This window comes from Acomys russatus, chromosome 5 (assembly GCF_903995435.1).
Source record: "Acomys russatus chromosome 5, mAcoRus1.1, whole genome shotgun sequence".
Lineage (NCBI taxonomy): Eukaryota > Metazoa > Chordata > Mammalia > Rodentia > Muridae > Acomys > Acomys russatus.
Genome location: NC_067141.1, coordinates 63,480,209 through 63,507,641, shown reverse-complemented (window position 1 = coordinate 63,507,641; position 27,433 = coordinate 63,480,209). Strand labels below are relative to the sequence as shown.

Sequence of the window (27,433 nt, the reverse complement as noted above, 5' to 3'; positions counted from 1 at the left end):
AAATATCTGGGGAATTTAGATAATTCAGTTTTAGCAATTGTGTAAATGAACTGTCCTTAACTCCTCAGGTGATCTTTTTTTTTTTTTTTTTTTTTTTTTTTCTCACTCTGTGTTTTGCTGAAACACTTCATCTCGTGGAGAAGGGAGACAATCTCTGTGTCCACAGATGCTCCCTGGATCTCCGGCCCTAAGATTTTTTAATTTCTATTTTCAGTGGGCCAAAGGCCATATATGTTTTCTGCAACCCACAGGGCAGACCATGAAGCTGAAGGAACTTGAGAAACCAGCTGTCCAAGCATGGAGCCCAGCCAGCCAGTACCCTGTGTACCTGGCCACAGGTATGATGGTGCTATGGACTAGGAGCTCCTGGGAGTCCTATGTTGGATCTAGGCCTCTTTAATGACCATAAGAGATGGCTGTAGGATTTTGTCAGGTGGAGAACAGCCTTGGTCTGTGGCTGAAGGGGGACACATCGTGCTTCCCATGAGAACCTCTTGAGGAAGGATACTCCTAACCACCTCCTGTTCTGTTTCCCCTCCACTCCCTAACCGATTAGTACCCTAAATCCATGCATGTGTTGGTTGCTCATTTGCTGCCTCTTCTTTCCTTTTCTTGTGACTAGGAACATCTGCTCAGCAACTAGATGCCTCTTTTAGCACAAATGCCACACTGGAAATATTTGAGGTTGATTTCAGGGACCCTTCTCTGGACTTGAAACACAAAGGAATTCTTTCTGTCTCAAGCAGGTACTATGTTGGGGCTGTGAATGGGTATTCAGGTCAGACTCGGATGGATTATGTCCTGGGGGTGGTGAGTACAACCCAGGGATCATGAGGCAGCGGCAGCGGCAGCAGCGGCAGCAGCAGGCAGTACACAGGTGATAGAGCTGCCTTGCACAAACCAGGACCACGTGCACCAGGTCTCTCTTGGAAGCCATGGATAGTGACTCCTTCCTCCCTTGGCTTCTGGTAAGACAGCAGCCTCACACAATATCACCTTCTTCTGCCAACAGGAGGAGATGGTCTCTCTGCGTGGCTCTTAGGTGGTTATCGGGTACAGACTTCATGGCTCTGGCAAGCTGTGGATGCTCATGGATCTCTTGGGTACATTGTATAACAGCAATGAACCGAGGACCGTTCTCTTCTTTATTGGCAGAGATGTCTAGAAGAAGTCCTTGTAGCGCTTGACAGGCTCTCGTGGAGACCCTGTGCCTTTTGCTCATTCCTCAGGGGAAGCCTAAAGCGTAGATGCCATTATGTGCATTTTCCGTGGGTAAGGGAAGCCCTAAGAAGCTGGACTTGGAATATAAGTATGCTCCTAAGTGCAAAGTCTGCTCCTCTCTATCATTTCACAGCTTTTGGATTTTAGACAAAGTCTTGCTAAGGCTGGCTTTGAACTCACAATCCTCCCAGCTCAACCTCCTGAGTAACTGGCACAGGCACGTGCCACTGTACCTGGCTCCTTATTGTCTTTTTAAGGGTTTTGTGACGAAGGCTCTTATAGTCTGACACAATAGTCTGCAAGTTTTTGTACCATCAGAAAAAATGTGAATATTCATTACAGTATACTTTTATATTTAATATAAATAGTGTACATATATTACCATACTACTGATATATATATGCATATATATAAAGTATGTAAAATTTTAAAGATTTATTTATTTTGTATAGTGTTCTGTCTGCATGTATACTTGCATGCCAGAAGAGGGCGTCAGATCACATTATAGATGGTTGTGAGCCTCCATGTGGTTACTGGAAATTGAACTCAAGACCTCTGGAAGAGTAGGCAGCACTCTTAACCGCTGAGCCATCTCTCCGGCCCGTAAATATTTTACTTATAGGCCAGTGCATTTCCTTGCCCAATCTAACTTAGAGATTTCTGGTCTCCAAGGCAGCCTTCCATCTGATAATTGATGGTTCCCTGTTCTTTTTCTCTTCCGCAAGCCATCCTATGCATGTTGTCATGGCAAGCATAGTTGTGCTGGGCTGTAGCCTAGCTGTGACGCTCACTAAGCTGAGTGATTTGAATGAGTTATATTGGTTGCCTTGGATTTTCTCTCTTACTTTCGAAGAAGAGATCATACAAGATAATTTCTAAGAATCAGCTTATTAACATGCATCGAGATCTCACATTCAGCCCCCTCACCCACACACTCTTTGTGAGTTTCTTTTCTTTCTTTTTTCCCCTTAAAATTTCTTGGGGATTGTCAAGGTGGCTCATGAGGAAAAGGTGCTTGCTACAAATGGCTGGCAGCTGGAATTCAATCCTCAGAGCCTACATAAAGGTAGAAGGAGGGAACCAAGTTCATAAGGTTGTCCTCGGACCTCCAATGAGTGCAGTAGCACACATGCCACACATACACCATACAGAACCACAATATCAATAATGAAAATAAAAAACCTAAGCCCTTCTAGGAATTTTAATGAAAATAGCTCCTATAGGGTCCTATGGAGTGGCACTATTAGATGTGGCCTTGTTGGAGGAAGTGTGCAAATAGAGGCAGGCTTTAAGGTTTCAAATGCTCAAGCCAGGCCCAGGCCGCTGCCTGTAGATCCAGATGTAGGACTCTCAGCTCCTTCTCCAGCACCATGTCTGTCTTCGTGTTGTCATGCTTCCCTCCATGATGATAATGGACTAAACCTCTAAACGTGTTCCTTTGCAAGAGTCGCTGTGGTCACAGTGTCTCTTCACAGCAATAAAACCCTAACTGAGACACCTCAGCCCTCCTCTTGGCCTTTTCCTATTAACAAAATCTCTTCCTCTGCCTACTCCTTTCTTCACACTCTCAGTCAGATTTGGGCCCTGAGCCTGGCACTGGTGGTGCACGCCTTTAATCCCAGCAGTCGGGAGGCAGAGGCTGGCGGATCGCTGTGAGTTCGAGGCCAGCCTGGTCTACAAAGTGAGTCCAGGACAGCCAAGGTTACACAGAGAAACCCTGTCTCAAAAACAAAACAAACAAACAAACAAACAAACAAACAGATTTGGGCCCTGGAGATGCCCTTTTTGCTCAATCTATGATGTGTCTGAGAAATCTCCCTATCGAGAAACAGCTGGTGGGAAGCAGTGTTCTGAAGTAGCCATGATAGTATCAATACGGAACAGCTTGAGCTGGGGGTACACTGAAGGGGTGCCATGGATACAGGCCGCCTGCAGCCAGCAGGATCAGTACAGGTCAGCACAGCCACCGAAGAACCCATATGCGGACCCTGGAGGTCAATGTGTGACCTGTTGCTCTCTTTCTTCTGCTTACACTGAGACTCTAGATCTCTGAATCTCTGCAGAATCTCTGTAGAATCTCATCCTGGAACAAAGTGGTGGTCCATCTGCTCTTGTACCTCCATCTCAGCTCTCTGGATACTCTGGGAACACAGGTGGCCTCTCTTTGAGTGCTAAGGGACAATAAATACCAAGCTGGGAAGACAGTCATTCTGAGTGCTTCTCTTAGTGGCTGTCCCCGAGATTCGCCTTCCTTATAGCTGCATCAAAATCAGAGCGGAGAGACTGTGGCCTTTATTGTTTCATAAACCCAGGTTCAAACACAAGTTCTGCTAATTGCTGTCTTTCTGGAATAGAACCCACTTTTTCTGACTATTTTTTCCCCCACTATTAGCTCAGGATATAAAGTAGAAACAGAGCACTACTGTGCTCTCCAGGCACTTGGAGCAGGGCGTTGCCTCTCTCATCGCCCTGCCCATCCACTGCCGTTCTCCAGCCGGGACCTGCTCTCTCCAGTCTGCTTCTTAAGGAGACTTGCTTTCTCCCAGCTCTTTTGCTCTTTTTCACTTTAGTTAACTGTTACAAGGTTGGGAGTTTTTCCAAAGGAACCCAGTTAAATGAAAGCAAAATCTAGAATGAAGACGTGAATAAGATCAGGGGGGCATTTATGCAGCAGGTGTTTGTAATCACGGGGTTGGGGTCGGGGGGGGGGTGCTAAGTGCTGGTCTCAGGTGAACTCAGCTGGTACAGCCTCCTGATCCTGTCAGCTTCCGTTGATCCTCATCCCCATGCATTTCATTTGGTCAGTAATAGCTATGAGCTGCAACCATGCCCGGAGAACTTCCATGTCTCCTCTTACAGGCTGATGTGTCGGTACGTTGGTTCTCAGCCCTGGCTGCTTCTTTGAGTCACTTCAGTTAAAATGTAGATTCTGGCAGTGAGTCTCTTCTCTGTTCCTTCTGTTTCCTGGCCTCTTATAGGAATAGTGAACCCGTATATTGTTTAGATGTAGCCCCTCATAATCCTAGGAACTCCTTTATCAGAGAATTCCACACATTCTTACATTACAGTCTCTGTTTCCCTATACAAACTTATCTTCTAATATTGCCTCCTTTAACTGTTCTCTCCTATTTTCATGATAAATGCCATCAGTTTTACTCTTAACTGTATTTCCTCTAAATAGAGATTTAGTTTTAGTTAAGTGTCTGTGTGTATGTGTACATGTGAGTGCTTGGTGCTGCCTAAGGAGACCAGAGGTGTAGGATCCCTTGGCTAGAGTCACAGGCAGTTGTGAGCCACCTTACATGGAAGCTGGGACTTGAACTCGGGTCCTTTGCAAGAGCAGCATGTATTCTTAACCACTGAGCCATCTCTCCAGCCCTTAGCTTTATTTGTTAAAATTCCAAATGTATAAGAAGATAATGGAAGCTATAACGAACAGTCACAACGCCTTCACTTGAGGCCATGGGTACCTGGCCGTGTGTCCCTGTTGTCACAGGTGCGCTCCAGCACAGCCTCCCCGAGAGTTGGCTTCATCTCACTAACAAAGTAGTGAACTACAGAAATGGATTCACTGCATGCGTGAAGAACCAATGTCCTACTCTGTATTCAAGTAATTCCCCTCTTCTCCGACCATACAGTGCTTTCCTCTTGAGGGCTCAGGTCCTTTTACTCTTATCCAAATGCCCTGTCATCTGACCTTCCTGGAGTCCCTGCCACCTTCCCATCTTGCCTCTCCTCTCCATCCTGGTTGTTTACCCATAGTGCTCTAGTTCCCAGATGACATGACACCGTCTTGAGTCTGCCCCATGAAGACTGGTGCTGCTTTAGAAAACTGCTCACTGCCTGGTTGTAGCGGCAGAACCGCTTCAGTTGTGTTACCTTCCTCAGGTGTAGGCTCTGCCTGCACTGGTACTCAGCTCCGTGCTCTTGCCAAGTGGGCTCTGCTCAACTGCCTGCTAATTCTTGCTCTGTCCATTCTTGCTCACGCTGTCCCTTGCTGGCTCTTCTCAGGGTGTGGAAATGTCTCATTGCACTTAGGGATCTTGTGACATTTGATGTGAACTTACCTCTCATGGCTAGCCACAGTGAGAGGGAGAGACAGGACTGCGCCCCCATTCCTGCACCCCACCCCTCAGGCTTATGGATTTCAGATGTTTTCCCAAGGGCCTTTGCATGAGACACAAACTTTTTTGTAGGAGACAGTGTTTGTCTTTTTATTTTGTGCAAAACACTGGCATTGTTTTTTGGGTTTTGGGTTTTTATTTTTTGTTTTCAGAAGCATCCTTAGAAAGCCAGAGAATTGTTTCCCAATTGAGGTGTTTAGTATATTGTGTTTATGTGTCTCAAAGCTGACCCATTGCATCCACATGCCAATGCCAATGGGCACGCACATGGGAAAGACAGGGTGACGGGGGGGGGGAGGTTGTCCCCTAAGGTTTTCTCACTTGCAGTTTGAGGAGAGACAACATTGTTGTATGGAGCTGATTCTAATCCATACAGGTTAGGCTGTGGGATGAGATGCGCTGGACCTTAAACCTTGACACACTGAGCTCTGTGACGATGAACTGGCACAACAGCTCTGTGTACAGAAGCTTTGTCATTCTCCAGGCTCACTTTTCATACTTGAGACTGGATATAACAGACCTTCCTTATAGAACTGCTAAATATTAAACTAGTGAATTCTTGTAAAGCACTTAAAATAGTATCTGTTACAGGACAAGTCGTCAATAAATGAGATTGACTTTTTTTTGAGACTTGGTTTCATGTAGCCCAAGTTGGTCTTGAACTTGCCTGTGTAGATGAGGATGACCTTGAATCCCTGATGCTCCTGCTTATAATTCCCAGCTGTGGGGGTCACAGGCAGGAGCCGCTTCGCCTGGCCAGGTTGTGTTACTTGACTTCTTGAGCTGTAAGGAATAAATACTCTATTTGAGGTAGTTATCACAGTGTCTATATAGCTCAAATTTAACTTTAAAACAAAACAAATTAACAAAACCCATATAACCCACACAGTGGCTTTCTAGATTTGTTTAACATAGGTAAAATATTTTTTCTAAAGAAAGGGCAAGACTGGGCTGAGGAGACTTCCCTTCTGCACCTGGAGAACAAAGAAAACAAACAAGCAGACAAAGGCTTGGGCTGGGGACACCTGCACGGTTGGAGGGTTGGCAAAGATGTCTGACCTCTGCATGCTGCCATACCTAAGTTGGTGCTGATGCAAATTCTCTTCCTTTGTAGGTTTCATAAGATAATCTGGGGAAGCTTTGGCCATGGGCTGCTGGAAAGCTCCGGGGTTCTTGCTGGTGGCGGAGACAATGGCATGCTTACTCTATACAATGTGACGCACATCCTTTCTTCAGAAAAGGAGCCCTTGATTGCCCAGAGACAGAAACACACGGGAGCTGTCAGAGCCCTGGACTTTAACCCTTTCCAGGTACCTGTCTTAGTTGTTCAAGGCCTTACATTGTCTGTCTGGATGGAAGCATTCTCTTGTGGCCTCCAGGCTGTGGCTCTGAACCCTTTCCAGGCTGTAAACAGGGTCTCCTCTCTCTCTTTTTCTGAGGTGGGATGGAATCTTTAGAAATATCTTTTGTTCGTGCAGGGCAATCTCCTGGCCTCAGGAGCCAGCGATTCTGAAATCTTCATTTGGGATTTGAACAACCTGTCTGCTCCAATGACACCTGGGTCCAAGTCACAGGTGAGGGAGCAACCTCTGACCTGGGGCTGCCTCTCGGGGGGATGTTTTCTCCTGGTTAAGTGTTGAATTCTGGAGCCAGCAGAGTAACAGAAATTTCAGGCTTTCCCACTGGAGGGCGATACAGCGCCACACATGGACACCCTACTAGCCACCTAAGAGTCACAGAGAGGGTATGCAGAGCAGTTGGCTCCTGGCTGTGAGCTGTTTAAAGGATCCCTGGAAGGAAGTGAAGGGCAGGGGAATCAAAAGGCACAAAGAAAGGCAAGGGGTGATGTTTATTATAGTTGGGGGACAGGGCTGGGTAGGTCCTGTGTTCAGTGTTCTCTCTTGGATTTCTCCTCTCCTTCTCTATGCTAGAAAGGGGGATTCTTTTCCAATTTTGACTCTATACTTTTAAGAGAACTTTGGTGTAGAGCTAAAGCCAGGTGTGCCAGCTGTTCCCTCCCACTTCCGTACCATGACCTTAAAGTGTCTTTCTGGGAAAAAGTACTCCCAGCTCCTGAGGCCATGTTAGTGGGAGGAACCTCTTGCCTCCTTTGGGTATCCTGTGGATTGTTGGGAGGAGTGAAACGGTAGGTGTCACTTTATTCAGAGGATGACAGGTTGTCTCTTTTGCCTCAGAAGCCCCCAGAAGACGTCAAGGCGCTGTCTTGGAACCGCCAAGTCCAGCACATTCTGTCTTCTGCTCACCCCAGTGGCAAGGCAGTTGTGTGGGATCTCAGGAAGAATGAGCCCATCATCAAAGTCAGTGACCACAGCAGCAGGGTGAGTAGTGGTCAGGACACAGGCCTGCACTCTGGCTTCTCTTGTGTGTGTCAAACAGCTGGAGCTGCTCTCGTCCAGGACAGAGATCCATTCTCCAGTGTCGGAAGTGTGGACTCAGCCCTCTAGCACAGTTCCTGTTAAGAGTGAATGACTGGGAAGCAGCTGACCTGGATTCTTGTAATGTCCTTTCCTTGCTTGCTCATGGTCATCACTTATCCCCGATAGCTGTGTTGTTGAGGAGACACAGCGTACCCTCAGAGTAGTCTCATTCCAACGGTATAGACAGGTTTATATTCTGAGAGCTTAGGTTATATCACCCATTGGGATCTACTTTGTTCACAGATGAACTGCTCGGGCCTGGCCTGGCACCCAGACATAGCCACCCAGTTAGTGCTGTGCTCCGAAGATGACCGGCTCCCGGTGATTCAGTTGTGGGACCTGCGCTTTGCTTCCTCACCCCTGAAGGTGTTGGAAAGCCACAGCAGGTAGCATCCCAAGCCCCATCCACATATTTGGGCATCATTTTAGCCACTAACATATTCCATAGCTTCAAAGCCATTGCAGAGAACACAGCCAATGCTAGCTGTATCTCTAACTAAGAGGAGTTTCTTTGGAGCCTTGGGAAATGACTTCCAGGAATGGGGTCTTGAGAAATATTTGTGCCTCGTGTTAGTGTCTGTCACTATGAGAACTACCTGACATAATTAACTGACAAAGAAAAAGCGCTCTCTGCTCATGATTGATTAGTGTCCTTACTTTGGGGACTGTGATGTGGCAGCAATGGTAGGAGTGTAGGAAGCAAAGCCACTCACCTCATGGCCAGGGAGCAAAGGAAGCGAGGAAGAGGTCAGGGTCCAGCATCTCCTTCAGAGCCTTCCTTCAGAGACACACTGGCCTCTCACTGCTTTGTCTGTCCTGTCACCGGGAGGCTTCACTACTTCCCACCAGCCTCTCTGAGGACCAAAGCTTAACACACGGACTTTTATCTAAAGTTCTGGGATTCAAGGCATTATGCTACCATACTCAGCTTTAGCTAACATCTAAAGCATAGACTGTGTGTAGTGAGTGGCTCATGCTTCTAATCCTAGCACTCAGGAAGATTGCTGGGAACTCAAGGCTAGCCTGGGCTACATAATGAGGATGAGGTTATGCCTGAGCACAGATGAAATCCTATCTCATAAAACAAAACAAACAAAAAACCCCAAGTATAGCGATCTACTTGGGAGAGTCCTAGGTTCTGCTCTGAGAACAGAGTTCATTTCTCTGAGTGGGGAGCCTCCCGCAAGGCCTTAAGAACAGCAACTTGCCTCCTATCTGTTCAGGAAGACCTGCACCCCACAGTTGTAGTTCTTAGGGCCCACAACAGAGGCAACAACTCCACCATGTATTCTAACCAGGAGGCCATGCTCTCTTTATTCCTCCCTTAGAGAATCCATGTGCTGTGTGTGTCCAAGCCAGCGTGTGCGTGTGGTGTGCATGCGTGTGCACAGGCCAGAGGTCAGCCTCAGGTTTGTGTGACTCATGCTAATTCACGGTTCTTCTCTCATTGCTGAAAGGCGGTGGTAGGGTGGTGCAGGGCCTAGTGCTCAGGCTGTGATGTGGACTTCGGCTAGGCAACTGTCTAACGGACACTCATTTTTCAAAGCTTGGTTTTCTCCTTTGAAAAATTAGGTTAGATCATCTGTTTTGTAGAGCTGAGCCTTAGCGAAGATGTATAAGGTGCCTACTCAGATCTGGCATCCAACAAACATTGGTTCCTTTTTGCTTTTATTCTTAGGGGGATCTTGTCGATATCGTGGAGCCAGGCTGATGCCGAACTGCTGCTTAGCAGTGCCAAAGACAGCCAGATTTTCTGCTGGAACCTGGCAAGCGGTGAGGTAGGCTGGCCCTTCTGTGGGCACGCTGTAGTGCAGAGTGACCGCAGGGCGATCCCAGCTGTGCGTTCTGAGTCACTCACCCCATCAGCGCTTCCGGTCCCTGATGGCTGTGCTCTCTCGTGGCAGGTGGTGTACAAGCTGCCCACACAGGATAGCTGGTGCTTTGACGTTCAGTGGTGCCCCCAGAACCCTCCTGTGTTCTCTGCTGTCTCCATCGACGGCTGGATCAGTTTGTACTCTGTGATGGGTAGGAGCTGGGAAGTCCAGCACATGAGGCAGGCTAACAAGGTTTGAAGGGCTTGGGAGAGAGTGCTGGAGGGAGGAGCTTTCTGTGTTTGGGGGAGGAGAGAAGGACACATAGCTTGGGAAGAAATGGGAGCTAGTGAAGAGAGGGAGGCCAGGCTGTGGGTTGCAGAGGCTTGTGTTTTGTATCTGTACCTGGTTTCCTGGGAGGGAGTCAGTTTCTGCCACGGTATAAAGGAAACCTTATACTGTTCACTCTGAACCCCTGTTTGGGTCAGTTATCTCATAGTGTGTATAGCATAGCTCCCTCTGTGCTGTACGTCTACTCCGTGTCACACTCCAGTGTAGACTTTAACTACAGCTTTCCACAAGGCTTGTAGCCTCCCATTCATCTCCCATCTCCTAGACTGTGACAGACTGCCTTTCCTAGGTCAGATTGGGCATCACAAGGATTCTTCCCCAAGTTGAGTTTGTAGTTAGAGTTCCTCGCTAAGCTGCCTCGCAATACTGGTGACACAGGTGGCCTTTCGCTCTAGATTGTCTCTTCCTTTAGCAAAGGCCAGCCTCTCCCACTGCTGCAGGTGCCTGAGCAGGTGGCCCAAGAATCATTAATTCCTCCCTTGAAGAAACCTCCCAAGTGGATGAGAAGGCCAGCAGGTGTCTCATTTGCTGTGAGTGTTGGCAGTGTGCTGTGTCTGTGTGCAGCTTCTCACATACCCAACAAGGAGCTACGTTCAGGAGATTTGTTCCTGGTGCCTGTCTCAGACCAGGCCCCACTCCACCTCTCAAGCAGATGTTTCACCTAGCTTCTCCCTTTGCCCTCTCACCATTCTACAATCTGGTTGACCTGCCAATCGTATCTAAAAGCAACCTCCCGCTTTAGCCCTCCTGCTCATGACAACCAGCCTGAGCTTCTACCTGAGGACTCTCTAACTCTTAGATGTCTGGATGGTGAAGGAAGGAAAAGACATGTGGATTTTATCCTGTCCTTCCTCCACTCAAATGTGCTGCGCTTCCCCCGCCTTGTAGACTTAAGGCTGATCGTGCATGGACTCCACTCACATCCCAGTTTCTCTTTCCATCTCATTCTCATGAGTTCCTTGGGTTCCAGTCACACGACTCATTTCCACCCCCGAACAGCTCCTTACCTCTCTTGTATCTTCCTTTTCAGCTTCTCCCCTGTTTCCACTGAATCCCTTGGCAGACTTTGAAGACCTTCTACTTAAATACCACTGCCTCCACCATCCCTGCCCTTAACCCTACTTAACATTTGCTCCTTCTAGAAGATCTATATTATTTTAGCACGTGCTACACACACACACACACACACACACACACACACACACACACACACACGGAGACTTTGCCAAGTAGTAGATTCTGTGAGGGTAGGCTAAGCCTTGTTGGTTCTTATATCTGCTCTGCATATATATTCACACTCTAGTGTGAATAAACGTCACTTGAGGATCTTACTAAAGCTCAGGTTCTGGTTCCGTGGATCTGATGTAGGGCTCTACATTTCCAGTATCTAGCAAGTTTTCAGATGGTATCTTTACTGCTAATCTGAGGACCAATGCTCTGAGTAGCAAGAAGGCCCTGAAACACCTAATGCAATGCTTTAGATACTAGATTTGATTTGAAAAAAAGATGTATAGGAGGAGATTTTCTTTGTGTTCAGAGTCAGCAGTCTTTTTATGAAGCTATGACATGCTCAGGAAAATAAAGAGGGGCGGGCGCTGGTGGTGGAGCTCATCAGGAGAAGGCACAGAGGCAGTGAAGTGAAGAGTTCTTGTCATAGCTCTGTTGTTAACTAGTTAGGTGGCTCTGAGGAAGCCATTTGTCCCCTCAGGACAACAGTATCTTATTTGTAAGACAGAAGTAGGGTCCGCCCAGCGTGATCTAACACTGAGATTCTAGCAGTTTAAGTGGTTTTGTTGAGCACAAAGCTGTGCTCCAAACTTTGTTCTGTAAGTGACATAATTCTGCCTGGAAAATCCTCTAAGCAAGTGGGGTTTAGGAAGGGAAAGAGTGGCTGGCTAGGGATGGAGCAGTGTGTCAGTCTTGGTAGCACGTTGGAATAACTTGAGGGTTTCAAATTACTAACGCTCTTCTCACCCAGCTTCTGGTGTCATTGTCTGGGCTGTGGCCTGCTGACTGGAGAGCATTCCAGAATCTTACTGTGAGGCTCAGACTGAAAGGACTTCTAAACCTCTGATTTTGTGCCATGTGCTTGATGTAACTTGTCAGATTTGACTGGATGCCTCAAGTGGAGCAGTGTTGTAGGTAAAGGCACAGAAGTGGGGACAAGCTGATCATTTTGGGGGTGTGGAGCAGTCATATGAGTGATTGTGAAGAAAGATACTGGGGTAGACATGTTTGGGCCTAGGTTTTTTGGGGTTTTGTGCATGCCAGAGAAGTGTAAGTGTAGTCTGCCAAACCGCTATTCAGTCTGGGTAGCAGCATGGTGGTGTGAGCAATGAAGCACACTCTAAGCCTTAGGTTGGAAGAGTGAAGAAGGCAAAGGCTGGCACACGCTTCCAGTCATCTAGGTGTGCAAGCAAAGGGTGTGGGGAAAGAGTAGCTGCATGGGAGACATTGGACAAGGAGAGGGAAGATAAGCTTGGTTGTGGTGGTATACCCTGAGAAAGTGCCACCTTGTTAAGGCCGGGTACCTGAGAAATGGTGGTACTAGGATTGGAAAGTAGGAGAGAGTACCATGTGGTGACAGTAGGATTGCTGTAGGACCCATCCAGCACTCAATTTCTGATCCTGTTCCATCCTAGCAACTTTCTGTTGACTTCCCATGTCTTTGTCATTATTCTAGTGCTGTGAAGAAACACCGTGACCAACTTTTGTAAGACAACTCTTACAAAAGAAAGCATTTAATTGGGGGCTTGCTTGCTCTTTTAGAGGTTTAGTCCATATCATCACAGTGGGGGTGCATGCTGGCATGCAGGCAGACATGGGAGCTGAGAGCTGTACATCCAGGTATATAGAGCAGGAAGAAAGAAAGCCATTGAGCCTGTTTCAGGCCCTGGAAATCCCAGAGTACCTTCATGACACATTTCCTCCAACAAGGCCACACCTCCCTATCCTTCCCAAGCAGGGCCACTCCCTGATGACCAAGCATTAAAACATCTGAGCCTGTGGGGGCTGTTCTCATTCAAACCACTGCACTATCCAAGGTGTGCTCAACAGATTGCCTGCTCTAAAATCTTGAAAGAATAACCTTTTTCTTTCTTATATTTCCTCACCAGTTTGGAGGAAAGCTGGTTACCTTTGGCCTTCCCAGCGTTCCTGTCCAGCAGGTGCCACAGCCTTGCCCCCGCCCTGTCTTCATCAGTCAAGTCATCACAGAATCGGAGTTCCTGGCGAGGTCAGCTATGCTGCAGGAGGCCTTAGGATCTGGGAATCTCCATAATTATTGTCAGAGCAAGATTCAGCAAATTTCACTGCCGTGTGAAAAGATGCTTTGGCAGTTCCTGAAGGTAGGAGGCTTGAAGGCTGGCGGCTCTTTCCCGAAGATCCAGAACCCAGGCCCTGCCAACTCCAGGAGATGTAACAAGCACTCTGTGGCCCATTCAAGAAGCCCTTCCCCAGACTCGCTGCTTTTTATGTCCTCTGGACACATAGTCTTTACCCTTTTCTAGAGGCTCAGAGGCCACTTGTAAGATTGGGGTGGTGAGGTGTTCCTGCTGTTTTCGGTGTTCTGGATATTTTACCAGCCAAAGCAAATGCCTTCATAGCATCATGCCAAAGGGACAATTCCCTGGAGGGACACATGAAATAAGGAGCTTTGAGGTTGCCTTGAAGTAACCCAGGGCAGGTCCCTGTTGGGCCCCTCCACTTGAGCACCAGGGATGTAGCTGTAGTCTTTGCTGTGTCGAGTTATAACAAGGAGTGTGTGCGTGTTAGAGATGCGAGAGCTTGTGGCAGAGTACTGCCCAGCATGCACAAGGCTTGGCACAGCTCCCCCCCCTACGCACACACACACACACACACACACACACACACACACGCGCGCGCGCTCCTACACATACACACACAAAATAAGAAAATAAATGTAAAGTAAAATACTCAGTGCTGTCCATCGTGAAGGTTCTAAAGCTGGGTGTGAAAGCTAACAGGAAAGAGCATGGAAGGAGGAGGAAGCAAGAGATGTAAGAAAGATTATAGTCAGAGTACATTGCTCAGTAAGGAAGAAACAGAGAATGAAGGTCAACTGACCCAGCTTCTTGGCACCTGGTGTCTGGGATTCTGTGTGCACTGTCCCTGGGTGTCTTCTCAACCCTGCGGTTAGATCCCCAAGACCACTGTGGTCACACTTGGCATCAGTGTCCTCAGGGTTTGGAGACCAGGAGCAGTGGCAGTGGCACAGCTCCGCAGACGCAGAGATGATCCAGGTGCCCTGTCCACCAAGCTGCTCAGGCAGAAAAGCTGAGCATCCCTTTCAGAGTCCCCATAGGGATATGTCCAGTTGCCAGAGTCCATGAAGCCAGAAAACCTTGACGTGGTGTCCATGTTAGTTATTGATGACTTACTGAAGTCCAGGCCAGATGTGATAACCAATCAGTTACAAGCAGGAGCACCTCAATACAGTCGCTGTTTTATTCTCATCAGGTCACCAGGGTAACTGAGTTAGGAAGTCAACTGAAGGTACAGTTCTCATGTAGGAGTGGCAAAGGGTTGTGATAAGATTGTCTACAGCCCATCAAAAAACAAAACAGAACAAAAGAGAAAAACCCAGATGTGAGAAAGACAGGTAAGAGGTAGGTAGCAGCACTGTTTGAGAGTTGCTTTTGATGGTACGTGGACCTGGGTTTGAGGGTACACTGGCACAGATGCTCACTGTGGTATAGAAGGGTCATTTACATCCATTCGTCGGAAGTGTTTCTGTATTTCCTGGTTCCTTAGGTGACCTTAGAGCGTGACTCCAGGCTGAAATTTCTCAGGCTGTTGGGCTACAGCAGAGATGAGTTTCAGAAGAAGGTGAGAACAAATAATCCCGCTTAAGGACTCAGCCCAGGGTGACTGCCTTAAGTCACCACATATGTTTATTTTACCTCCTGAGACTAGGTTTTTCTCCAGAAAAGTGGGAGAAGGATCTTGGAGAGTATGGCTGTTGGGGGAATGGGGGCATGAGACTTGTGGGAATCTCACTGGAAAAGTGGTATTCATAAAGCTCTTCTCATAGGTGGATTCATACCTGAAAAGTGACTCAAAGTTAGAGAGAAGCCCTCCCCTTGAGGCAGTTGAGCCCAAAAGTGACAGAGCACACACCTTTTGCAGCCAGGTACGGTTAGAGGTTAGGCAACCTGACTGAGGTAGCGTAGGGGACCTGCCTTTCTGGGGAACGTTCCCCTGAAGGCCCTGAAGGCCCTTTCACTTGTTCTCAGTAAGTTTCTGGAGAAGTCTTTGATCTCTTGGAGCCTGAGTAGCACACAGAGTCCATGAGGTATTCCCCAAACCCACCTGTGCAGTCCTTTGGTTTTATGCACTAGGACTCAAATGGTAGAGCTTTTGGTGGGAGCATGCCCTCTGTGTCCTGGCCTCAGTTCCTACACAGTCACACCTGTCCCTCTGTGTGCAGGCCTCCACGCACACCACCGAGGAAGCCTCTGCATCCTCAGCCTTCTTTGATGAGCTGGTCCCTTACAACATGACTCCTTGGGAGATCCCCATCACAGAAGGTACGCTCCCTGCGTGGGGGCAGGTGGGCCTAGGGGGTTGGTTTTAAGAGCCCCTTATTATCTCCTGCCTGCCACCTAGAATCTCAGATGCTGGTAGGTCTTTCACCAGTCAGTGCTGTCTCTGGTCATAGACTGCCTTCCGAGATGGCCTTCTGCTAAGGCCTGTTTTCTGTTTCTGTTTTCTTGTATTCCTGTTTCTTTCCATGCTGGGCAAGCACACTTCCTGCCTGTGGTCCTGCACACAGGCCCTTTCTGTTTTGAGTCCTGTTTTTGAAAGTGACAGTTGGACCAGGGCATCCCTGGGACATGACATTTTGTTGCCCAGAAGTGAAACTTGGGAGTTTTGTGGAACCAGGAAGCCTGAGTTAGAGAGAGTGTTTGTGGACAGGCCTCCAACACACCACGGCGGGGGCTGGGGGGGTGGCACGACGGGGCTTCACCCTCTCAGCCTTCTCTGAAGAGCTGGGACCAGAGGGGAAAGGAAGCACTGTGGTCTGGAAGGACAGGAAGTGAGTGTGTGAGGGCCTGCAAATGAGAAGGGCATGCCTCTGTCTGCAGACACTGATGGGCTCCTGAGCCAGGCCCTGCTGCTTGGGGAACTGCGGCCTGCAGTGGAGCTGTGTCTGAAGGAGGAACGCTTTGCTGATGCCATCATCCTGGCTGAGGCTGGGGGTGCAGAGCTGCTACAATGGACACAAGAACACTACTTGGCCAAGAGGAAAACCAAAATCTCCTCGGTACTCCCCCAGGAGAAGGGGGAGGCATTGCTTGGACCCCGACAGGTGGAGTCCCATGCCGTGGGTCCAGTGTTTGGGATCCACGTGTCTCCCCACTCTAACAAGCTCTACTTCACTGCTGTCCTTGTTGAGTGTTCTAACATGAGTGGCCTTGTTAGAACATCCCTGTGTGTGACATCTACTAACTCAACGGAAGCTGAGGGTCTCCTTCCCTTTCTGCCCAGTACAGCTTCTAGCCTGTATTTTAAAGAAGAATTGGAAGGACCTAGTATGTTCCTGTAGCCTGAAGAACTGGAGAGAGGCACTGGCCTTGCTACTGACATATTCAGGGCCAGAGAAATTCCCCGAGCTCTGTGGTAGGTTTGACTCCAGTACATGTCAACAGATTTATGCAAGGAGAAGGCGAAGGGTCAGTCAGCCTGGACTCTGGAAGGCAAGCCTCAGCCAGGAGGCATCACATAGGTTCTCTCTTATTTCTCTGTATCACATCTTTTAGTTTTGTTTTGTTTTTAAACACAGGGTTTCTCTGTGTAGTCTTGGCTGTCCTGGACTCACCTTGTAGTCCAGACTGGCCTCGAACCCGTTGATCCACCTGCCTCTGGCTCCCTGAGTGCTGAGATTACAGGCATGCGCCACCACCACCCGGCTGAGAGTTAGCTTTTCTTTAAAAGATTAATTTTTTATTTTTGTTTGTGCATCTGAGTATTTTGCTTGCATATATATATAAGTAGATGAACCATGTGCATGCTTGGTCCCCGTGGGAGGCGGAAGTAGACACAGTCCCTGGAACTGAGGTTGTAGATAGTTGTGAGCTGCTTTGTGAGTTCTGGGAGTGGAACCCAGGTCCTCCGAAAGGGCAGTATGTGCTCTTCGCCACTGAGCCATCTCTCCCCCTTAGTTATCTTAAAGCCATTGTAGACGCTTGTCTCAGAGCTCACGGTCCTCTGCTTGTTCCCGAACACGTGAGGAAGAACAGCACAGGAAGGTGTGCTGTCACGCAACCCTGCATCTCTCCACAGACATGCTGGGGACCCGCATGGAGCAGGAGGGAGGCAGGACACTCAGCTCGGAAGCCAGACTCTGCTATGTGTGCTCAGGAAGTGTGGAGCGGCTGGTAGAGAGTTGGGCAAAATTCCAGCAAGCCTCTTGCCCCTTGGCTCTGCAGGTACCTCTTTTCTATAGAGTTCTGGACACTCCAGTCTCTTAGGAGAGACTAGGAGTGGGGATGTGCAGATGAGAGAGTGCCAGCCCGGGTCTTCTGCTGCCCTCACACATCCAGAGACCGTTTGTACACGGGCTGGGCTGGAGGAGCAAAGCTTAGCCAGGCTGGTGAGTTAGCAGACACTGGTGTGTGTGGGCTGGGCTGGAGGAGCAAAGCTTAGCTAGGCTGGTGAGTTAGCAGGCTTTCAGTCCAACAGTGAGTGTGAGGAGAAAAAAGCCTTCTCCCAGATGGTTTTCAGTGAAACAGCTCTCTTTTATTTGGGGGAATGAGGGCTATATAAACGTTGGGGAAGTCGAAAGGGGGTTTTGGGATGAGTGTACATCATTGGCTGGGACTGAGGAACACTTCATTTGCATGATGAGGAATTCCAGGTGCTAGCTGCACATGTCCTTATAAGGAAATAAGTAGTTTTACCTAAAACCTGGCCACCAGATGACTACCTCAAGGGTGGCAGAGGTAGGGGTTACAAGGCTGTGTGCACCAGGTCATTCAGGCCCAGAACGGGGCGCGGGGCGGGGGGGGGGGGGAGGTGGTCCTTACTCCTGCCGGTCTCAAGATGAGATTTTTGGGGTTTGAACAAATCTCAACCTCACTTTTGCTCCTCGCTCTGGGGCGGCTTTCCCAGTAGCATGGCTCACCTGCCCCTCAAGAGAAGTGAGTTATCTGGGTAAGGTAGAGCCAAGTGTTAGAGAAGAGCAGGAGCCCTCGGTGCCTGATGCCTTCTCCCAAGGGTGAGATAATCGCCTTCTTTCCTCAGGATGCCTAGGTTAGGTTTGAGCCTTCATAAATTTTCTTCCCATCCAAGGATTCATTATCAAGTCAATTTAATATCTGACTAAGAGTTAGCTTCTGTGAAACAAAACACTCTGTGGATCTAAACTGTGTCAGGTGCTCTGTGGGTAATCAGAAAAGGTGAAGCCATAGACTTGTGGGAAGTCTCACTTGAAACAATTAGTACAGCAGAGTCTGGTTGATGACACACAAGCAGGAAGGGATAAAGAGGTACCAAGAAGAGACGGAGATACATAAGAACCCAAGGCCTGGATGCAGCCCACTGGTTCCATCCTCCATCATGTCTCTTTCATGTGATTGTCTGTTGCCTTCACCATGGTGTGTCCATGTTTTCCTTCCCATGGCATGATGGTCCTGAATGAGCCACCTGGATAGAGCAAGATGTGCTTGGAAGAAGTTGATCCCTTCATCCCTGTCGCTACAGGACCTGGTGGAGAAGGTGATGGTCCTCAGCAAGAGCTTGGAGCTACTGCAGGGTTCTGACAAGATGAGCCCAGGTCCTGCCACAACGCACAGGCTCACCCAATATGCCAGTCTCCTGGCAGGCCAGGGCAGTCTGGCCATTGCCATGAGCTTCCTGCCCAGTGACTGTACCCAGGTGAGGATGGCCATGAGGAAGACCAAATGATCATATCCATTCATCCAACACCGAGCACATCCATGTTTTAGGTCCTAGGCTAATGCTGTAGCTCCTAGGAGAAATAAGAGCATGTTCCTTTAGTGGCTCAGTCTGTAGGGAGAGGTCACGTGCTGGTAACTTACAGTGTCATAGCAGAAGCTTACACTAAGCACTGTGGGACTGCAGGGAAGAGGCCGACTTTTCTGGAGAAGTGAAGGATGGCTTTCCAGTGGTTAAAACAGTTTACTGAGCCTTTGGCGGATCTCTGTGAGTTTGAGGCCAGCCTGGTCTACAAAGCAAGTCCAGGATAGCCAGGGCTACACAGAAGAAACCCTGTCTCAAAAACCAAACCAAACAAACAATCAAAAACCAGTTAACCGAGCATTCAAAGAGAAGTGCATGTAGGAAACTCTGTCCAAGGGGAACAGCATGTGGGAGGTAGGGAAGGTGTGGGGAGGGAAGGGAGGGGAGGGGAGGAGATGGAAGAGGAGGGGAGGGGAGGGAGAGGAGGGGAGGGGAGGGAGAGGAAGGGAGGGGAGGGAGGGGAAGTATGCAAGTGTTTGGCAGGGATTAGGGAACTTTGTGTTTCTTCAGGTTACTAAAGAATATAGAGGGAGGAATCCAAAGTTTGTTGAAAGAGGCCAGGCTTGTAAGAGGAGTTGTTTGCTTGTGTTAATTTCCTAACACAGCTCTCCCTTATTACAACTTTAGCCCACAGTTCAGCAGCTGAGAGATCGGCTTTTTCATGCCCAAGGTTCTGCTGTCCTGGGCCAACAGGCTCCTGCTTTCCCGTTTCCGAGGGTCGCTGTAGGAGCGGGCCTCCACTCGAAAGAGACATCATCGTACAGAATGGGGTTCCAGCCCCCTCACCAGGCCAGACCTCATTCGTTAATTAATTGGTTTATTCATCTATCCAAAAGTACTTATGTATCACAACTGGTTGTGGACACTTGGAATAGTTTAGTGAACAAAGCCAGATGAAAACTCCTAGCTTCATAGAGCTGTTCCAGATTCAGTTAGTTTCTAATAACTGTTTATTGAACAAACACTAGGCTCTTAGGGCAGAAGGGACACAAACTATTTTCTTTGCCCTCCAGCAGTTCATCTAGTGGAAGGACATATATAGTAGAATTCAGAATAGGCATGATTGCAGTATGGCAGGGTGCTATGGGATTATGTAGGAAAAAAAATAAATTTTCTTCCCCCCTTTGTGTGTGTGTGTGTGTGTGTGTGTGTGTGTTAAGTACAGCTAAGAGAGTGTTCTAGAATGATGTTGATCATTTGATCTGAGATTTTAAAAAGTTGTATTACATTTTAAAAGAGTTTTAAAGATGTTTTTAGTCTTGCATGTGTGTGTGTGTGTGTGTGTGTGTGTGTGTGTGTGTGTGTGTGTGCTACATGTATGCAGATGTCTACAGAGGCCAGAAGAGGATGTCAGATTTTTTTAGCACTGGAGTTATAGGTGATTGTAAGCTGCCTGATATGTGTGCTGGGAACTGAAGTGTTAAAAGTGGGTTAAGACTGACAATCAAGAAGCCTGCATGGGTCTGACATAGGCCTTCTGCATATGTTTCAGCTGTGTAGCTTGGCTTTCTTGTAGACTCCTAACAGTGGAAGCCGGGGGGGGGGGGGAAGCGGGGGGGGGGCTGTCCCTGACTCTTTTGGGACCCTTTTCCTCCTACTAGGTCACCTTGTCCAGCCTTAGTATGAGGAGAGGTGCCTAGATTATTGCAACTTGATACGCCACGTTTGGTTGATATCCATGGGAGGCCTGCCCTTTTCTGAAGTGGGAGTGAACCTAAGGGAGAGTGGAGGCTGGGGGGAGGGACTGGACGGAGAGGAGGGAGGGCTCAGGGTGTAATATATGAGAGAATAAATAAATAATAGTGGGCTAAGAGAGAACTCCATCTCTCCAGCTATCCACTCCCTTTTAAACATTTTATTTACCTCTCTTCCGAGTCTCTCTCCCCCACCTTCCTGCTCCTGCCTCCCTCCCCCGACCAAATCCATTCTCCTTCATTTCTCTTCAGAAAAATCCAGACCTCCCATGGATATCAGCTAGCCATGGCATATCAAGTTGCAGTAAGACTAGGTACCTCCCTCCCCTCCTAATAATACTAGACAAGGGAACCCAGTGTGAGGCAAGAGTGCCAAGGGCAGGCAGTAGGGTCAAAGACAGCCCTTGCTCCCACTGTTAGGTGTCACACAAGAAGACCAAGCTACACAATTGTTACACATTTGTAGAGGGCCTAGGTCAGTCCCATGCAGGCTCCCTGGTTGGCAGTTCAGTCTCTGTGAGCCCCTTTGGGCCCAGGTTAGTTGGTGCTGTAGGTTTTCTTGTGGTGTCCTTGGGCCCTCTGGCTCCTACAATCCTTCCTTCCACTCTTTGGCGGGATTCCCCAAGCTCTGCCTAAGGTTTGGCTGTGGGTCTCTGCATCTGTTTCCATCAGCTGCTGGGTGAAGCCTCTTTGCTGACAGTTGGGCTAGGCACCAATCTATAATATAGCAAAATATCATTAGGAATCATTTCATTGATGACGAGTTCTTCTTCTTCTTCTTCTTCGTCCTCCTCCTCCTCCTCCTCTTTTTCTTTCTTTTCTCTCTCTCTTTTGCCATTTGGTTCTATCCTAGATCTCTGGGGTATCTAGCCTCTGGCTCCTAACCCTCTAGGCAATGTCAGGGGCGGGTTCCCTCTTATGGGGGGCATGGTATCTCAAGCTGAACAAGTCATTGGTTAGCTACTCCCACAATTTCTGCACCACATTTACTATCTTGTAGGCAAGAAAAAATGTAGATTGAAGGTTTTGTGGCTGGGTTGGTGTCCCAATTCCGCCATTGAAAATCTTGCCTGGTTACAGAAGATGGCTAGTTCAGGCTCCGTATTCCCCATTGCTAGGAGTCTTAACTAGGGCCACCCTCATTGATTTCTAGTAGTTTCCATTTGCACTAGGTTTCTATCTTATCCCAGAGATTGCACCCCCTCACCACCAATATCAGTTGTCCTCCCCAGTACACTCTCTCTCCCTCTGTCCTCCCCACACTCTCCCCCAACCTGATCTCTCTCCATTTTAAAAAGCTTTTCTTTTGTCTTCATTTCTCCCTCCCTCTCCCTCCCACCCCCTCTCTCTCCCTCCTTCTCTCTCTCTCTCTCTCCCTCCTTCTCTCTCTCTCTCTCTCTCTCTCTCTCTCTCTCTCTCTCTCTCTCTCTCTCTCTCTCTCTCTCTGTGTGAGGGGGGGTGGTCTTACAATGTAGCCCTGGTGGGTCTAAAACTCTCTATGTAGACCAGCCTGGTCTTAAACTCACAGAGCTATGCCAATTTCTGCCTACTGAGTGCTGGTATTAAAGGCCTGCACCACCATACTGAACTCGAAAACAATTTTTTAATGTATTGCATTTGCGTGTGTGTGTCTGTGTGTGTGAGAGAGTATGTGTGTCCATGTGTGCCATGGTGCACATATAGAAGTCAGAGAACAAGCTGTGGGAACCAGAGCTCCCCTACCATGTGGATCAAGGCATCTCGGAAGCCCTTGAGTGGATACGAAGGATTCCATTATTTAGACAAGGGAATGGGTACACTAAGTCTATTTTAGATGATGGAGACAGACATGCAAGCACACTGAAACAAGAGGAAACAGCCTTTTGAGGAGCCACTAAACCTTCACTGGATTGTGGTCTTGGGGCAGGGTTAAATAAAGGAATGATGGGTGGGAAGTAGATGCTTGAGTCTGATATTTTGTATTAAAGACCTTAGGCTTGACCCTGGTGTGGCTGCAGAGATGGAACACGGGAGAAATGATCACCACAGCCAGCTCCCTGACCCTTTTCTCTCTTCACAGGTTCCAGCTCCGTCTGCAAGGCCGAAGGCCACAGCACAGCCATCGTTAGTGCAGCCCTTCATACCCTCCCATGCCATCCCTTCTCAAGGGCTCAGGGACACAGTCTGCAAGCGACTACGGGGTACCTGGGCCCCAGGCACCCCTGCCTTTGCATTTTGGGCCCGGAGTAAGGCCCGGTGAGTGAGTGAAGCTCTCTCTGGCAGAGTACGGAGGTCTCAGGAGAGACAGACAGACTGCCTCACTAGTCCCTGCTGATGATTCCTAGAGAGAACATTGTTTTGTTTGGGGACACCGTCTTGTGTAGCACAGGCTAGCCTCCAACTTGCTGTGCAGCCTACGATGACATTAAACTGACCTTTCTGCCTGTACCCCCGAGTGCTGGAATTACAGAAGTCTTTTTAACACGTTTTTAAAAATTCTGTTTTTAAGAAAATTGCTTTAAGATTGAATTTTCTAGACAGGCGTGGTGGCACATGCCTTTAATCCCAGCACTCGGGAGGCAGAGGCAGGTGCTCAGATCGCTCTGAGTTCGAGGCCAGCCTGGTTTGCAAAGCAAGTCCAGGACAGCCAAGATAACATAGAGAAACCCTGTCTTGAAAAACCAAAATTAAAAAAAAAAGAAAAGAAAAGATTGAATTCCTAATAGTGTCCTTTTATCGAATCTCCCCTTATATTTCCCCTCCCCTCTCTGGTTAAAGGCTTTGTGGTTTTGGCAATTTACCAACATAGTTATGCCAGTCATTTCAATTCACTAATATTTTGAGAGTCAAATAGGCAATGAAGTTAAAAGGTCCTTTGCAGATTGCAGATTTCTCTCTGTGTGTGCTGATCATTCCCTGCTAGTCTCAGGTGTGGCTTTGCTTTTTCTTTTCTTAATGGACTCTTGCTTGGTTCAAATCCTGGTCTCAGAAGATCTGTCTCAGCCTCCCACGTGTCACTACAGCATGCGCCACCAGCCTTGCTTTTCTCGTTTGGTGGTGTTGATTTGTTCCTGCATGGCGCTCTCTGACCTTCTCCCAGATGAAGTTGGGTGATGTCATTTTCCTATTCTCCCTCAGCTTTATCTCAGCCACGGCGGTTAGGAGGACAAAGTGCTCAACCTGCCAACCTGGCTGGATTCTCTGGAGGATGGCCTCTTCCTGGTCCCACTCCGCTAGTGGCTTCCCCAGACATCATGTACCCTGGCTCCACCCACCTGCCTGAGACTCCTAGACTACTCCCTCTGCCTCCCATGGGACCATCTGGCCCCAACCCTCTGGGCTCCCAGCTCTCGGCCTCTCCTGCCAGTTTCCCTGTGGCTAACCCTCCTGGAGGGCCAGGAGCTCCATGTTCTGGTGCCCTCACAAGCACTGGTATCTTCACTCCTCGTCCAGGTCAGTGTTCTTTCCATGGCGTCCTCTTAGGGATCATTGCCTCCCCCCCCCCCCCATCCCCTCTCCCCACTACTTTGGTAGTCTTCTTCCTCAAGCCAATGAACTAAGGCCCTTTGTCAGCTAGGAGTATGACTGATCTACAGGGGACGTGTGGCAGCCTCTAGCCAAAATAATTTTTCCAGCTTTTAGATTAAACGTTTTCAAGGCTTATGACTATGTCCCTAAAAATCCCCTATTTTTTTTCCCCCTTTAGGATCCCAGGATGCCTGGAAAGTTGCTCCAGCCACCCCGGGAAACCTCCAGAGGAAAAAGGTCCAGTGACCCGCTTTCTAGTTCTTTAAGAAGTCCGTTCCACCCTTCCATTTATACTCTTCTTCAAGTTAGTCTCTGCCTCTCAGCACCTCCCTCTTGTCCTCCCACACACATCGTTCTGTTTTCCTGTCTCCTTTTTCAAAATCAGAGCCTGTAGTGTTTCTGGATTCACTCATATGCTTTTCTTTATCTCCTTAGTTGCCAGAGATGTTTGTGCCTCCAGCACCGATCACAGCTCCAGTTATGAGCCCTGGCCCTGAGCCACATCAGGCTTTGCTGCCACAGCCCCAGGTCTCTGGTGTGAGCCAGTCTCCTCCTGGAGCCCCACGAGAACAGCACAGCCTGCAGGTGACAAGAACAGTGGCTCCCCTCCCCGGGATGCTTTCTCACCTTACTTGGGCAAGAAAAATGAACTCATAGAAAATAGAGTCCTTGCTCAAAGGAGAAAGAACTAATCCTTGAGCCCGAAGACATGTCCTTTCTGCTGACAAGGGGAGGGGGTGGCTCTCAGCTATGCCTGGATGGCAAGGATGACCTTGAGTCACAGGGGACTCCGCCTTAGGGAAGCCATGAGGACAGCTTGTCTTCAGTTCTTCCTCACTGTCCCCTCTTTAGCAACTTCACCAGCTGCGTCCTGAGAAGGTGGAGAAGGGGCTGCCACCAGAGCATCGGTGTCTGAAGGACAGCTTTGAGGCCCTCCTTCAGCGCTGTTCCCTGTCTGCCACTGACCTGGTGAGTCTGAGCCTTCCTGCGCCATCCTCCTCATCCTCGGAAGCTTCTAGATGCCTCAGATATAGGCCAGTCCCCTTGCTGTCCCAGACATATTGACTGCATTTTGTGCTTCTGTGATGCCCAGATGAAGCAGGGGGGCAGGGGGGGTTTGAAGTCTGCCCTAAGTCCAGCTTCTTAGTAGCAGGACCAGAGAGCATGGGGACAAGGAGTATTAGAAAGAGGGTGGAGTGTGTGTCACCTGAGCAAGCCTCCTGCCATCTTTGGGCCTCTACTTGGTCTGTGAAATGAAAGAAACAGCGCTGAGCCACTGTGGTTGTTACGTATCATGAATGTTTAGTGTGAGCCTTAGGGGGAGGGTCAGAATCCATTTTTCTCCCTGCAGAAAACAAAAAGGAAGCTGGAGGAGGCAGCTCAGCGTCTAGAATGTCTGTATGAAAAGCTCTGCGAGGGGACAGTAAGTGCTAAATGACTCCCTCCGCCTGGCACCTCTCTACTACCCTCCCCAGTCAAAGGAAGCCCAGTGCCCTTCTTGGAAGGGGATCTGGAGCTTTCCCTTTCATGCTGTCAGACTCAGGCGGGGTGGGCTCATCTAATCTAAGCGTCAATCCTCCACAGCTCTCACCCCAGGTCCTGGCTGGGCTCCACGAGGTTGCCCGCTGTGCGGATGCAGGAAGCTTTGAGCAGGGCCTTGCGGTGCACGCCCAGGTGGTGGGCTGCAGCAGCTTCAGCGAGGTGTCCAGCTTCATGCCTGTCCTGAAGGCTGTCCTCACCATCGCACACAAGCTGCAGAGCTAACCCGGGCAGACTCTTCTCCAGGAGGCCCCTTCTGCTGTTTACTTAGCCCCTGGCAGAAACGGGGAGTTTTTCAACTGACTGTTTATTTGCTCCCAACCCTCTTCCCTTGTCGCCAGTTTGTGATGCTGGGGGCTTGGATCCATACCAGCTGAGTGCCTGTTTCTTAGCCCTTTATGCTCCGCCGCCTGGGGCTTACACACCCCCCACGCCCCCCCCCCCCCCCCCCCCCCCCCGCAGCTGTCAGCCTGGGAGGTGAGCAGAGTTGGATCTTACTTTCCCTAGTGTAGGAGCCTAACAGGCCCTTCACCAGCACGTCTTACACAGCGATACTCTGTTCAAATGGCTCCGAGAGAGTGAACAGCGTCAGTAGTTCAATCTGCCTCTGCCACGACTCATCTTATAGGTCTATCTTACAGGTCTGCCTTTTCTCTTCTGGAGTTTGAGTCTTAACTGTACTTTCTCCTTGCCTCTGTCTTCATATTCTATGGTCCATGGTCGCCCCAGGATTTGGGGGAGATTCGGTTAATGTTCACTTTTTGAACAAGTCATGGACATAAGGATTGGGTGGGTGTTGATCAAAATCAAGAGCGGAAACTAGCCCTTTAAAACATAGAGCAACTTCTTGTGTGGTAGCATTTCTCAGGGTGGGCTGTGTTGGGTGGCAAATGGAAGAGGTGAAGTGCCTTTTGTTTCGACCGCAGAGCGGTGGTTTTCAACATGTGTGTTGCAACCTCTTTGGGTGGTCACCGGGCCCTTGGCAGGGGTCCCTAAGACTGCTTGCACGTCAGATATTTATTTACACCACGGTTCAGAACAGTAGCAAAACTGCAGTTAGGAAGTAGCATCAAGAGTGTGTTTATGACGGCAAGGTCACCATAATGTAAGGACCTGCATTAAAGGACCTCAGCATTAGGAAGGTGAGAGCCACTGCTCTAAAGCGTGAACCTTGACCCCACCTGGGCTGGAGCCTGGCCCAAGGCCTTAAACTATCTGTGGTTTTAAAGGCCCATTCTGGCATTAGAGCCCAGCTTATCGAAGAACCCAGGGCTGCTCTTCCCCTCAGCTAGCTTATATCCTCAACTGCTCTCTCTGGCCACAATTTCATGCAGACCTCTTAACGGTGCAATAAAGTGCATTGATCTGCTTTCCAAAGTTGTTTCCTCTGGATCCTACTTTGCTGGTGCCTCTCCAGAGAGGTCTCCCTTCCTGTACCATAGAGGAGGGCAGGAAAGAGGTCTGGGAGAGATATGAACTCCAAAACTGAAGAAAAGACCTTTTTTTAAAAGTGTGTGAGTGTTTAGCCTGCATAGAGGGCATCCTGTGGGTGCTGGGAATTGAACCTGTGTCCTTTGGAAGAGCAGCTATCTCTCCAGCCCCAGTAAATAATTTTTTAAAGTGTAGTCCCATGGACTTGTGCTGTAGGCCTTTCCTTGTAGCTACAGTGCTTATGGTGTGTGTGTGTGTGTGTGTGTGTGTGTGTGTGTCTGTCTGTCTGTCTGTCTGTCTTGTCTGTCTCCATC

General features: G+C 48.8%; 1 protein-coding gene across 1 annotated transcript; it reads left to right on the top strand.

The window, feature by feature from the left end:
• The first annotated feature begins 200 nt into the window (after positions 1–200).
• Sec31b (SEC31 homolog B, COPII coat complex component) lies at positions 201–25,946 on the top strand. The gene is given in 26 exon segments (XM_051146631.1): positions 201–338; positions 623–746; positions 6,460–6,655; positions 6,824–6,919; positions 7,541–7,684; positions 8,027–8,169; positions 9,462–9,561; positions 9,688–9,849; positions 10,341–10,475; positions 13,062–13,292; positions 14,719–14,793; positions 14,999–15,097; positions 15,395–15,494; positions 16,053–16,231; positions 16,461–16,587; positions 17,251–17,396; positions 18,670–18,843; positions 19,576–19,737; positions 22,702–22,797; positions 22,799–22,877; positions 23,760–24,074; positions 24,328–24,386; positions 24,585–24,734; positions 25,002–25,118; positions 25,501–25,572; positions 25,734–25,946. Coding segments are annotated over 26 exon segments (3,540 nt in total). The 5' UTR covers positions 201–259; the 3' UTR covers positions 25,914–25,946.
• Positions 25,947–27,433: the final 1,487 nt, after the last annotated feature.